This window comes from Carcharodon carcharias, chromosome 8 (assembly GCF_017639515.1).
Source record: "Carcharodon carcharias isolate sCarCar2 chromosome 8, sCarCar2.pri, whole genome shotgun sequence".
In the NCBI taxonomy this organism is placed as follows: Eukaryota; Metazoa; Chordata; class Chondrichthyes; order Lamniformes; family Lamnidae; genus Carcharodon; species Carcharodon carcharias.
The window spans coordinates 71,693,404-71,707,414 of record NC_054474.1 but is presented as its reverse complement, the minus strand read 5'-3'; the positions used below and the strand labels follow the sequence as shown (position 1 = coordinate 71,707,414).

Sequence of the window (14,011 nt, the reverse complement as noted above, 5' to 3'; positions counted from 1 at the left end):
TGGCACGAACAATCTTCCATGTTGTGCTTCTTCAATAGCATCCTCACATGGAAACTGACCCTCATCTCCCTCTTCAGGTCTTGCCCTTCCTGCTCTTCATCATCCGAGGAGCTCTCAGTCTCCTCCATCTCTCATTCTAGCAAAGGATTCCCCTTACAAGTGCCAAGTTGTGAAGGGCGCAACAGACCACAGCTATGCAGGACAGCCTCTCTACAGAGTACAGCACAGTCCCACCTGGGTGGTCCAAACATCAGAAGTACATCTTCAGGATGCCAAAGTCTGCCCGATGATGGATCATGTTGAGCTATGCGCCATGTAGTATCTCTTCTCCAAGGCACGCTGAGGATGGCACGTGGGTGTCATAACCCCTTATCCCCAAGCAGTCAGCCCAGTATTCGCTGAAGCCCTTCGAAAATGTGAGGCACCTGGGAGTGACTCAGGATGTATGAGTCATGGGAACTCCCAGGCTACCTGCCACGAATTGGCATTATATGCTTTTCATGATTGCACACCAGCTGAATGTTCAGGGAGTTTAACCTGTTCTGTGAATGAACACCAGGGACTGCTGCCATGGAGCCCTTAAAACCACATGCATGTAATTAATTGCTCCCTATACTCTAGGGAAACCTGAGATAGCCTCAAACCCATGAAACCTAGCATCGAGTGTGAACTTTACATAATGATGAACCTTACTGTAGAGAGCATCTATCACCTCCTTGATACATTTGTGTGTGGAGGACTGAGATTCTGCAAAGGTCCCCTGTGGATCCCTACAATGAACCGTAGTACAAATTTAAAAAAATGGAGCTCAGCGATGACCTTCAGGACTGGCAGGGGATGTCCTCCAACACCACAGGGCGTCAGATCCTCCCGCAGAATATGGCAGATATGATCCACCAAATCTCTGGACAAGCGCATTCCTTTCTCCAGATAGGAAAGTCTTCTTCTGTAGACTCTTGGTCGTGCGAGTTTCCTCTGTGGGATGGGTCTAACCTCCTCAACCTCTGGTTCTTGCTGGAGCTCCCCTGGACCATTGTCCCCAGGGCAGGGCCTTCTCTCAAAGCTGTGCTAGGCAGCGTTGAGCCCTTCTTCTCCTCCATTGGATCCGTACCATAAAGACAGCAGCATTGAGCCCAGGCTCCATTATTTTTTCATCCTTCTCCCTGTGGATTGATAGATGCAACAAATTAATGAACACCGGGCAAATATAGTAAAGCTCTCACTCATGACCAGAAAACCACTGTCATGCCCTAGAGATGCATCGGGACTACTAGCTTGTTGCTGATACAACCTTGTAGCTGACTTGCAAACTGATAGATTGAAGTGATCAAGATATTTGACATCTCAATCCCACAGGAGGTTGGAAAAGAATTGGAAGCATTCATCAAATGCGCCACCTTACCAAACTCACTCCTGCAATTTCTGATCCGGCATACTGACTGAGGTTACCTTGCACATGAGCAATGGCTGGATGCCCTTTGGCCTGTTATCCATGCCAAATAGAGAAAGCACATAAGAGACTTTCTTTGATGATCTGGCAGATCTGCAGCAGCTGTGCCTCCTTAATGGTTGTTTGAATTCTCCATTATCAAATTCCTCTCTGTTAATGCTGAAATGGAGCAACTGTGTTGTGAAGCCAATGACTTTTTGCAGTCTCTTGTTAAAGAGCACTAAAAGGCATTGGCTTTAAAAAAAAAAGGCATTGGTTACAATGTCACCTTCTCAAGGAAGGCTTCCTCTATTTCAATGTTGTAACTCTAAGCTGTTTGATGGTGCCCCCTGAAAGGGCCCCTTAGTCCAGCCTCATGCTCCTCCCATACTGCCCCAAACCACTCCCATGCAGATTTGTTTCCAGTTTTAATTTCAAAATGCGCCATTACTTCATGGATTCAAGATGGTGGCGCTCCATTTTTATTTAGTTATCAGCTTCAACCCTCCCCGAATCAGTGTTCGGGTTCCTCCAATTTTCCTGGAACCTCACGATGAGCAGGTAGAGCTACCTCCAGTTATTTTCCAGCCTCCCACAGTAACCCTGGATCCCATTGTCATTGTGGTGGACATTCCAGCCCTCCCCACAGAACTCATCATTGGTGACGTGCCCTTCCCATCTAGAGGCTGAGTGCATGGTCACATTCAGAGATGACCATCCCCAGGCGAGTTTTGAGTACCCTCCTGCCCATCATTACATTTTCCCCATTTACAAGCTGCAAATGCCTCCCCTAACAATGACCATCTCATTTGCAGCCCAGTACTGAGCCAGACAAGTCCATCGCCACTGACTATGAACATGCCCTGCACACCAAGCTGTGCCTTATCCCAACTGAGCATACAGGCCATGACCCTCCCTAGACCGGGAGTACGACGTGCCTGCCACAAACAGCGCTGTAGCGTGGCTCGCAAAGTCCCAGGATTGTCTTTAATCTCTCACTCCAACCTGTTGGCTCCAGAACAGGGTCTATAACTGTCTTTCAATGAGCTCCTCCATTCCCTCATGACGAATCACAACATATAGTCTCCCTACCCCCTGCCCCCATGAGTCTGTGCAATCCATCCCTCTTGTCACACTAACACACATCCCGCTTCCTAATCCAGAGTCCGAGTTCATCCCCCCTCATTCAGTTCACCTCCCCCCCCCACCCCTCCACTACCGTTGTATGTCTGTGGTTTAGTGTTCCATATCGAGCTCCAGCTTCTCCACCCTCGGTGTCTCCTCTGCCTGCCATTGTCCCTCCTCCGTACCCCATTGTCCTCATGTGTCCGTCATCCCCCACCCCTCCAACCCCTTTGCCCCCATGCATCTGTCATCCTCCCCATTCCCCCAGACCAGTCGCAATGCTGGTTTCTGTTTGATGGTGCAACCCTGCCTGAGCGGCCCTACATAGCGGTGTCCTCCCGGAGTATGGAGGCACCCAGCGCGAGCAGACCAATCGTACTACCCACCAGTGTAGCGTAACACTGCCATTGCTACGAAACCAGAGCAGCATTGTTGCAGGTAGGCTTTGAATGTGACACTCAGCTCTGAGTCGCGAGCAATGCATGCCACTCATTTTCAAACATGTTTCAGACCGGTCTGAATTCCTGCTGGCATTACACAAGATTAGAAAGCAGAACGTGATTCCAGCGAGTAGCATATCTAATGAGCATTTGTGAGGGGGTAATGAATGCAAATAGCATTCCCAACACTGATCAGTGGGATACTCAACACGCCATGAAAGAGGCAAGGGAAAAATTCCAAACTGTTTCCTGCCAGCAAGAATCTGACTTTTGACCTCTCTCCAAATTTTCCGCTCCCGCTGCGAAACATGCCGGGTCAGTGGGGGGGAAACGGCAATTCCGCCCTTAATGTACTTGTGTAACCTTTTCCTGTCTATGATTTTAATGGAGATGCCAACCAAGTTATATAGGTATCATTTACTACAACAGGTAAAATCTATTAGCAGACAAAGGAAAGCTGTATCAAATTGCACATGAATATTGTGAACAAGTTTCAAGGTCTTCAGGGAAATAAACTAAATTAGAGCAGAAAAACAATGAGGAAAAAAATTTACATATCATCTACTTCCAGCTTTACCTTACCTTCTGAGCAAACAAAGCACCAGCTGACATTGACATGGCCATGATGCCTGCAGCCCCTCCGTGGAGTGAAGTGATTAGTACATATGATACTGTTTGAAGCCAGGACCACACATCCTGCTGCCAGACAATTATCACTGGCATGGTAAGCCACAGGACACCGCACACAGCGCATCATTCGACCTAACACACACACACACAAACAGAAATACATATAAACAGAACCAATCAATATTAGATTATATTACAATTTAGTCTATTGACACTGTTGTATTATTTATCCAAGATCAATTTCATGATAATTTTCACTTACCCTAACAACTTAACAGTATTATGCATCATTAAATTTAGAAAATACAACAACTGGCATTTATGTAGGGCCATTAACATAGTAAATTGCTCCAAGGTGTTTCATAGGAGTGTTATCAGACAATATTCAAAAGAGTAAAATTTTAGGGAACTCAGGAATAATCACTGACCAAAGAAAATGCACTAAGCATTTGTGAAGTTTAAATCTAGGCTTGTCAGAAGTTTATAAGAAATGCAACAAAGCAGATCACAGTTGAACTGATTACAACTCCCAGAGACGTGATGTCTGTTTTATTGCTTCCTCTGAATGCTATCTTTTGTAAAGAGTATTCTCTGTATACTGTACCTTTGCTTGCTCTTGGATTAGTAGGATTGCAAGCATAACAAGACAGGCAGACATGGATTGAGCACCGGAATCCTTTGTTTTGCAGTACAGTGGTAGGGTACTTTTTAATGCATTCCATATGATAAAACTTCCCACACAGTGGCATAAGACATCGTTTCACATCTTTCCCATTTTCTCTACACACAAAGCAAGTATGAACACCTGGTGAAAATATAATGTCACTTTTGACTTGTTTGGAGAAGTACAGTCACATTTAGAAAATGTCACAAAAATGTCAGGAAGCTTTACTTATCAAGTCAACTTTGTCTGACAACAGACCAGGGGAAACTTCTGCCACTGACTTTAAATGAGTGCTTCCTTCATCGTTCTTGTGCTAACTTTATTTTCTAATATTAACAGTGTAAGCCACCATACGAGCTTACAATTGTACATCCAAAGTGAATACTACCTGGGATCCTCTTCAAATTTAACCTTTCCTTAAATGGATCCACCCTTGTCTGATACATTCTAGTGCAAGAAATAAAGTTGCTTTAGCAAAATAGACAATGCTACTTCTCAGAAAAATGCAGAGTATTTATATAGATATGATAATAAGTATACATAACAAGACAGTAACATAAGTTTCACCTCTGCAGATCACACAATGTTATTGCCCTAAAGACAACTTCTCATTTTTCTTTGCCATCACCTTAATCACATTTATAACATTACGCTCGCTATATAAATTGCCATATTGTTCCAATACCAAACTGTGCCTAATTTTTTTAGTTCCAATATATTTTGTGCTAACAATCCCCACTTTCACAGAAACCTTTCCAGTGTCCCCCAATGCCATGCATTCATATGTTACAATACTCAGCAGCACATTTTTGCATTCAAAAACTTGAAAAATGTTCCCTTCTTTTTTGGGGTCACCTTAACTCTGACTTCAACTTTGTGGTTTATGATGCCATTAAAACCCATCTCTGATTGACTTATTACTCAATCCCTGCCACCCATTATGTTGAATATTATTTAGTGTTATTCAGAATAGATTTAATGTATAAAAGCTTTGTGAAATGAAGTAGCTTACAGCTGCCACTTATTATTTAAATAGTTAAACCTCCTTATGCAAACTTAACAGCTAAACTGTTTTAAGTTCCTTTGCTATTTTCTGAAGTTTTAAATATTCTTTGTATTCATTTACTTAACAAGGCCAGCTCTCGCACATTTCCGAGTGCCTTGAGAGTCTTCCTATCCACTTGTTGGACTGTTCCACTGCAAGAGGGGTGGGAAGGTTGCTAAATGGGGGAATAAACATTTTACTAATTGAACAGGTTTGAAGGGGTAAGAAATAAAATGTTTAAATGTTTGGATGGAAATAAGCATTTGTGCATAACTGCTAAGTAAACAGCAGGTACCTCTGCAGATAATACACATAATTACAAAAATTTTACGGCACAGAAACAGGCCATTTGGCACAAATGGTCTGTGCTGATCTTTATGCTCCACATGAGCCACCTCCCATTCTAATAGCATAACTTTCCATTCCTTTTTCCCTCGTGTACTTATCTGGCTTCTCCTATTTGTCTCAAGTACTTCTTGTGGTAGCAAGTTCCAAACTGGGTAAAGACACTTCTCCTGAATTCTTTATTGGATTTATTAATGGCTTTCTTACCTTTGTGGATCCTAGTTTTGGACTCCTGCACAGGTGGAAATGTCCCTACATCTACCCAAACAATAATTAAATCATAATTTTAAAGACGCCTATCATGTCACCCCTGAGCCTTTTTTCTAGAGAAATGAGCCCCAGCCTTAAGAATAAAGAGGATATAAAGCAACTAATTTAGTTAATGTCAATGTACTTAAAAATTAAAAATAAATACAAAACCATCAATCTTTTAAACTATTATTGTATAATAGGTAAGCATCACTATATGAATACATATTTTACCTGTGGTACATTCTCTGCACATAAATTTTCCTTCGGGCATTTTGGTTAAACCTAGGCACTTTAAGTGGAAGGCGCCACAGCACTGTCCTTCACAAAGCAGCAACTCCCCAGTTTTCTCACACAGCTTTGGAAGATAGGGAAGAGAGCAATTGTTAAATATATTGCTTTGCAAAGACACTGGATTAATAGGTGTGGTACATTTCAATATATAATTTAATTGAAAAAGTCAGCAATTCCCACCCTCTGATTATCACTTTAAAGGGAACAAAATCTAGAAATCAAAATAATTTTCCAATATTTTAAGTACAGAGCCTGAAGTCAAAACTGCTTAATTATTTAAAATTCCAACATACTGGATTGGAAAGGAGTTGAAACAGTGCACCCCAGTCGATGTTAGGCCAATTATTATTCAGATATATTTTGGACCTGACACAAAGAGAGGGGTAACAAAACCTGAAGGCATAAAAAGTAGCAAATTTTGGCAAGTTTGTGAGGAGGGCTATAAAATATTTCAGGAGGACTTATGGGGTACCCGGGTGGGCAGACAAGTGGTAGATGCAACTTTAAGTGAGGATTGTAAGATAACACAGCCTGTTTCTGTGCTGTAAAATTTTTGTATTTCTCCTTGGGAGGAATTTCTTTAGGAGGAATATCAACAAATGGGAAATACTCAATAGAAAGGGTGCATGAACCCTTTCAAATTCAAATACATAATTCAAATATATAAGTCCATGATAGTGCAAACATAGGTAAGTAAAGCCATAAAAAAGGCCAAAAGCATTTTGGGTTTTATGAGTAAGGGCATAGTTGAAATCGTTTCAGTAGTATGGGTGTAAATGAAGGGAAATTGGGTGTGCAGCAGTTTAACAAGAATTTGTTCAAAGGTGTAGGAAGTGAGTTTTGTGTATGAGATGACTGTGTATGATTTTTTTTCTTTGTTCACAGGATGTGAGCATCACTAGCAAGGCCAGCATTTGTTGCCATCCCTAATTGCCCTTGAGAAGTTGGTGGTGAGATGGCTTCTTGAACCACCACAGTCCATGTGGTGTAGGTACATTCAGTGTTGTTAGGGATGGAGTTCCAGGTTTCTGAACCAGTGACAGTGAAAGAATAGAGATTTGGTTCCAAGTCAGGATGGCGAATGGCTCAAGAGGAACTTATGCGTGGTGGTGCTCCAATGTGCCTGCAGTCGTGGGTTTGGAAGGTACTGTCAAAGGAGGCTTGGTGAGTTGCTGCCACTGTCTGCCAGTGGTGGGGGGGAGTGAATGTTTAAGGTGGTGGATGGGGTGCTGATCAAGCTGGTTGCATGGTCCTGGATATGGTCAAGCTTCTTGAATGCTTTTGGAGCTGCATTCATCTATGCAAGCGGAGAGTATCCCATCACACTCCTATCTTGTGCCTTGTAGGTCGTGACAGACTTTGGGGAGGTAAGGGGTAAGTTACTCACTGCAGAATTCCCGGTCTCTGACCTCCTCTTGTAGCCAGTGTTTATATGGATGATCCAATTAATTTTCGGGTTAATGGTAACCCCAAGGATGTTGATGGTGAGGGATCCAGTGATGGTAATGCCATGAACATCAAGGGAAGATGGTCATTGCCTGGCACTTGATGAGGATAGAGGAGAAGGAAATCGAAGACAAGATAGAGAGAGGCAGATTCAGGAGAAGGGCAAGGGAAACTGGAGGGAGGAGTGTGGATTGATTTAGTTTGGTGAGCAAGGAGAGGTGGGGATACTACCAAGCTAAACTTGATGTCAAAGAATTTGATGAGTTCATACAGATTTTTGGGGATGAGGGCAAGAACATAAGAAATAGGAACAGGAGTAGTCAATTCGGCCCATTGAACCTCCTCCACCATTCAATAAGATCATTGCTGATGATCTTGCGTTTTGATTTCCACATTCCCACCTACCCCCGACAACCTTTGATTCCCTTGCCTAACAAGAACCTACCTACTCCTGCCTTAGAAATATTCAATGACCCCACCTCCATTGCCTTTTGAGACAAAGTTCCTCAGAGTAAAGAAGTCTCCTCATCTCTGTCTTAAAAGGGTGACCCCTAATTCCAAAACAGTGCGGCCTAGATCTGGACTCACCCACAAGAGGAAGCATCCTTTCGACATCTGCTTGCCAAGGCCATTTCAGGATCTTGTATACTTCAATCAAATCACCCCTCACTCTTCTAAACTTCAGTGGAAACAAGCCCAGTCTCTCCAATCTTTCCCCATAAGACAACCCACTCATTCCACGTATCAACCTAGTAAACCTCCTCTGAACCGCCTCCAATGCATTTACATCCTTTCTTAAATAAGCAGACCAAAACCGCACATAGTATTTGCGGTGCAGTCTCAACAATGCCCCGTATAACTGAAGCATAACATCCTTACTTTTATGTTCAATCCCTCTTGTAATAAAGGACAGCATTCCATTAGCCTTCTTAATTACTTGCTGTACCTGCATACTAACTTGCCATCCCTTTATCACAACCACACAATATTTTCTCTTGAACACTTTGTCCTACACTGTGGCTACTGTTAGGGGGCCTGAAGACCACTCCTAGTAATGACTTTTTCCCCCTACTATTCCTCATCTACACCCATCCAAACCAATTCTACATCCTGATCCCCTGAACCAAGGTCATCTCTAACCATGCCCTCTTTGATTAATAATGCTACCAGCAATGTCTCCTCTTAGCTATGCATGTGCACTGTTGCCCAGCAATTGGGAATGTGCCCCACAGGGAACAAAGAGACCAGGCACAAACAAGGACCCTTTAAGATGCACGCATGAGCATCATGCATCAATATTAAAGGGACCATGCAATGCAACAAATCAGCCACGCACAGCAAATAGAAGTTAGGAGGAACACTGGACAAGGCTGGAGGGGTAGGGGTGAAGGTTTTAAGGAGATGGTTGGTGGTGGAAAGAAGGAGCCGGAATGATCAAAAACTCAAATAAAATGACACAGAGGGAACTTAGATTACATAGGCATGGCAGATATTAAATGAGACATGTCCTGGACATAAACAGAGCACAAGGAGGAAATGATAAGGCTGAGACTGAGTGTTTGAATAAAATTGGCTTATAGAAAGCGTAAATAAGCATGGAATATCTAGGGAAGTGTAAAATATTTAGAGACAGTGGTGGACAGGGATTGGATCCTGAAACCATTCAAGAGGCAGAGTTTCAGCAGGCTCACTAGTGAATGTGATTCATTGGAATCAGAGGGCTGAAGATTGGAGAAACTACGAGCCAGCACAGGCTAATCCTGTGGTTCAGCAAACTTGCATAATGGCTTCAGATGTTAGCAGTGAAGAGAAGCAGATATAGTACCAGCACAGAATTAAGGAAAAGTGGGAGAGAAACCTGAGGACCAAGCACAGTGAGGTCCACAGTTTCAGAGGAGAATGATGGACAAACACACAGGATAAATGCAGGTAAGGAAGCTAGTCTGAGGAACAACTTTACCCAGGCAAGGTATATAGAAGTTTAGGAGCAGTGGTAGAAGCTTGAGAAAATAGTCCAACCCAGTCCAGCAAACACTGATGGAGGAGGAGTTTTTAAACTTGGAGATTGGATAGGATAGCAGAGCATAATCACAGCAACCAAGGCATACTGTGTGGTCATAAATTGTCAGCCTTGGCTCAAAGGTAACACTCTCAGCTTTGATTGACAAGATCATGAATTCAAGCTCCATTCCAGAGACTGAAGCACACAATCTAGACTGACACTTCAGTACTGGAGGGACGCTGCATAACAGCATAGCAAAATGAGGAGGCCATTCAGCCTCAAGCTTTTTCCAACACTCTCCATTTACCCCAGCATTAACATCTACCAATCTCAGTCTTGAAAACTTCAATTGACCCAGTAGCCATAGCGTTTTGGGGGATAGAAACCCACATTTCACTACCATTTGTGAAAAAAGCACTTCATGATCTCACCACTGAATGGCTCAGCTCTAATTTTAAGATTATGCCCTCTAATGTGGATTCCCTCATCAGAGGATGAAACATCTCAGCAGCTGTCACATTATTTTTGACATTTTAAATACTTCATCCAGATCACCACCTTAACCTTCTAAACTCAAGCAAATACAAGTCAAGTTTATGCAAGCTGTCTTTACAGTTTAACACTTTAAACCATGATATCATTATGCGCTGTCAGTAAACATTAAACCAAGGCCAAGTCTGCTCTCCCAGGCGAACAAAAGAAGCTTGCTGCATGCAAACTAGCTGCTTATCTTTCTAGACTGCAACATTAATTGTACTTCAAAAACACTTAATTGACTGTAAGCACTTTAGGTCATTCACAGGTTGTGCAAGTGCAAGTTCATTTTTCCTTAATCAAATCGAGCAGTATAGTCCAGATGGCAAAAAAAAATCTACGAAATCAAATGCAAGTCCCAGCCATTGAACTGAGCACATAAAGGTACAGAACTGGAAAATGTGTTCTGCACTGATAGCTTTAATTTGTATTTTGGAGTTGCAAATTCAGCCACATGTATCCATTATTAGCAGGGTCTTACGCAAGGGAGGGGATACTGAGGGCAAAGGATGGCCATTGAAAGGAACCACAAAGCAGAGCATGTCAGTAGGGTGCTCCCAGCATGAAGGCCATCTCCCTTCAAACCTAAGAATGAGTATCTATAGTTATGAGGATTGACCGGAGATATCAGCGCAATTTCCAGTGGATCACATGCACTGTGCAAATTTGACGGAAGTTTTAAAAATTATGATGGATTTTGATGGGGTAAATAAAAATGCCCATTTCCTTGGGTTTCAGAGTTTGCCACAAAGAGAAATTAATTTTAAAATGATCAAGAAACTGACGTGAGAGGTTATACAGAATATATTCAGATTATGGGATTCAGTGTCATAGGGAATAACTGAGACAGAGACCACTGCATCTCCTAAGGGAAAAGTGGATAAACACGAAGCAGGTGATATGGAGAGAGCGCAGGGCACTGGGATTAGTTTTGGGTTTTCTAGTAAAGAGTCAGCATAAATACAATAGACAAATGGCCTTCATCTGTATAAGAGGATTATATCGTACTATGTTATAAAAATCTAGCACACAATTTGATTTGCTCATAGATGAAACAGTTGAGTTTGTGAAAACTCAAGTTTTAAGCAAAGTAACTCAAGGAAATCATCACTTTGCCTGATACTGGAGCACATTCTTCAAAATTCATTGAATGAAATCAAGAAGGGTTCTGTAATCAGTTAAACAGTACTTCTCTGGAATAGAAACAGAATATGATTGAGGTGATCTTCATTTGTGGCAGAAGAGGCTGACTAATGTTCTAGAAGTAAAATACGTTTTCATGGTTTGTTGTTCTGTTGGTCTCTTTTAGATGCTGACTCAATTGCATAGTTCCTATTTTTATTTCTCTAAGAGTAACTGTCTGAAAAGAAATATGGGGGCAATCAATATGTAAATGGTTCCAATTCACATTACTTACTCATTTGATTAATGCCAAGCTAAGATTAACGCTTATGATTCCAAAAGCACAGGCCATAATTAGGTTTGAGGGAGAATATCTGGGTGTTAAATGGACTAAGGCTCAGACTTGCGCTATTTTGTGGCAAAAATATCAGCTATGCCTGAAAATCTTAAGTCCTGCCCTTGAACACAGCACTTCCCTGGGTAGGGGTGGGGTGCATTTCATGCTTGCACATTTTAAGGAGGCAGCTGGCCACTTAAATCAGTCTGATTTTGGTAGCCTAGGAGTGTGGATCCTGAAGTATCCAAAGTAGACCTGGTAAGAGCAAGTCTGAACTTAGTGTATTTCTTTAGCTAGCCAGGGCACCCTTTTGGAGAGGTAGGATAGACCCGTGGAATTTCCCATAAAATTTTATTCACAGCCCCAGAAGTGGCCCAAAATAAATTTCAACTGTCTTCCCTTAACCCAAGGGAGTAGAAGAGTGGGCTCCTGGTCTCACAGGGCAATTACTGTTTCGCCTCCTGACTCATGAACCCAGGTGCAGGAAGAACTTTGGGCTGGAGAAGGGCACATAGCAGTTTGTGCAAAGGAACACGGAAGATGGCAGCCTTGAACATAGAGCCATAGAAGCCAGTTACCATGAGCAGCCAGAGGCTAGAGAGAGGGCAGAAGGTCAGGAGGAAGTAGCTGTTGCCCACACACCAGGAAGGAGGTGACGGCAATGAAAACAACAACCAGGTACTACCTTGTGGGAAGGACGTACAGACCTAGGATATCCTGCCTCAAATGATGGAGAACAAGTAGCAAAGACAACTTGAGGCTAAGCCTGAGGTGGTGACAGACATATGTCACATGGTCCAGCAGCAACCCGAGCCACAATCCATCAACTCCCATTGCCCTTCAGTGATTGTGAAGGTAATCGCTGCTCTCAACATATGCCTCAAGATCTTTCCAGAGATCATCAGACCTGTCTGGTATATTCCAGTCAGCAGCAGACGGCTGTGTTAAGGCTGCAACCATTTCCTTGTTTGCTAGTGTGGGGAATCTCATCAACTTTCCTACACATTTGGTGCCTCAGACACAAGGAGCCATCAGCAGGCTTCCCTCAAGTGCAGGATGTTATTGATTGCACCCATGTTGTTTCAAAGGACATGCCCTTGTCAACCAGACATCCTTCTGTTCAATGTATGATGGCTTGTGACCAGAAGGTCTTACTTCATATGTGCTGCTGCCACGACGCCTTCACAGGAACATAGGAGGAGTAGGCCTTTCAGCCCATCAAGCATGTTTGCCATTCATGGCTGATCATCCACTTCAATGCCTTTTTCCCACATTATCCCCATATCCCTTCATGTCATTGGTATTTAGAAATCTGTCAATCTCCACTTTAAATATACTCAATAATTGAGTTTCCAAAACCCTCTGAGGTAGAGAATTCCAAAGATTCATACTAAGAAGTTCCCAACTCCCTCAGTTAATTCAGCCACCAACACAGATCAATGGCTGGCTTCTAGGAAACAAGGGTTACCCCTTACGAACTTGGATAATGACCCCCTTTAGCAGCCCACAAACAGAAGCAGCGCCAAGGGCAGCCGAGTCTTCAGGAGTACCAATGAGCAGGCAACTGGCATTTTAAAGATGCGCTTTAGGTGCCTCGATCGCTTAGGTGGAGCTCTGCAATATGCCCCAACAAGGGTACCAAGAATAACAGTGGTGCACTGCATGCTGCACAACATTGTGCAGCAGAGGGGCATACAAATCGATGACGACAACAACACAATGGACAGAGCTCCTGCCTCTGAGGAGGGAGAAGAAGATGAGGAGGAGGAGAAGGAAGCCACTCTCCAGTTGGAAGATTCCAAAACAGATGAGGATGAGGAGGCTGCCAATGACAGAGTAGCTGGGAGGCATGGCCATGTAGCCAGGGCTGACTCCATGCAAGAGGGGATCATCGCCAGACCTGTCCTTGTGTAAAATACATTCTCATGAGGTCCTCTATATCAAAATTGCCATCAGCTAGTCCATGGTGCCATACTGCCACCTAAAGAACCTTGTACATTATCTCCACAATTCTGCAAGGGATTGCCCATGCCCTATAAGAGAGACAATAAACACCAATGAGTTGGACTCAGTCACATTCATATGGCTGAAACCCTCACTATTATAACCATGGGCCTCATTATATTGCAAACATGGCAATAAGTCATTCACAACCTCACATGAATGCCAATGACTGTAAATGAGGGGCCCATGCTGCCAAATTGTCCATAATTAAACCATGCCCACAATGCTGAGAGTGACACAACGTCAGAATTCAAATGCTCTGCAAGCTAATAGGATTGTATGTTGTTGCATACACGAAGACAAAGCATCTTGCGCTTGAGCCATAATTGTGCAACAGCTCTTTGA

The 14,011-nt window shown here is 43.0% G+C and overlaps 1 protein-coding gene across 11 annotated transcripts in view; it reads right to left on the bottom strand.

The window, feature by feature from the left end:
* LOC121280891 overlaps positions 1-14,011 on the bottom strand; it is a 270,129-nt gene that overhangs the window by 104,765 nt on the left and 151,353 nt on the right. For all 11 annotated transcript variants that reach the window (XR_005943756.1, XR_005943750.1, XR_005943755.1 and 8 more), the window contains 3 exons: positions 6,162-6,285; positions 4,229-4,429; positions 3,577-3,756 (listed from right to left, as the gene is read on the bottom strand). Coding sequence is in view for 2 of the 11 variants with exons in the window: in XM_041193244.1 (XP_041049178.1) it covers positions 3,577-3,756; positions 4,229-4,429; positions 6,162-6,285 (505 nt within the window). In the remaining 9 variants the exon portion in view is untranslated. The remainder of the gene's footprint in view (positions 1-3,576; positions 3,757-4,228; positions 4,430-6,161; positions 6,286-14,011) is intronic.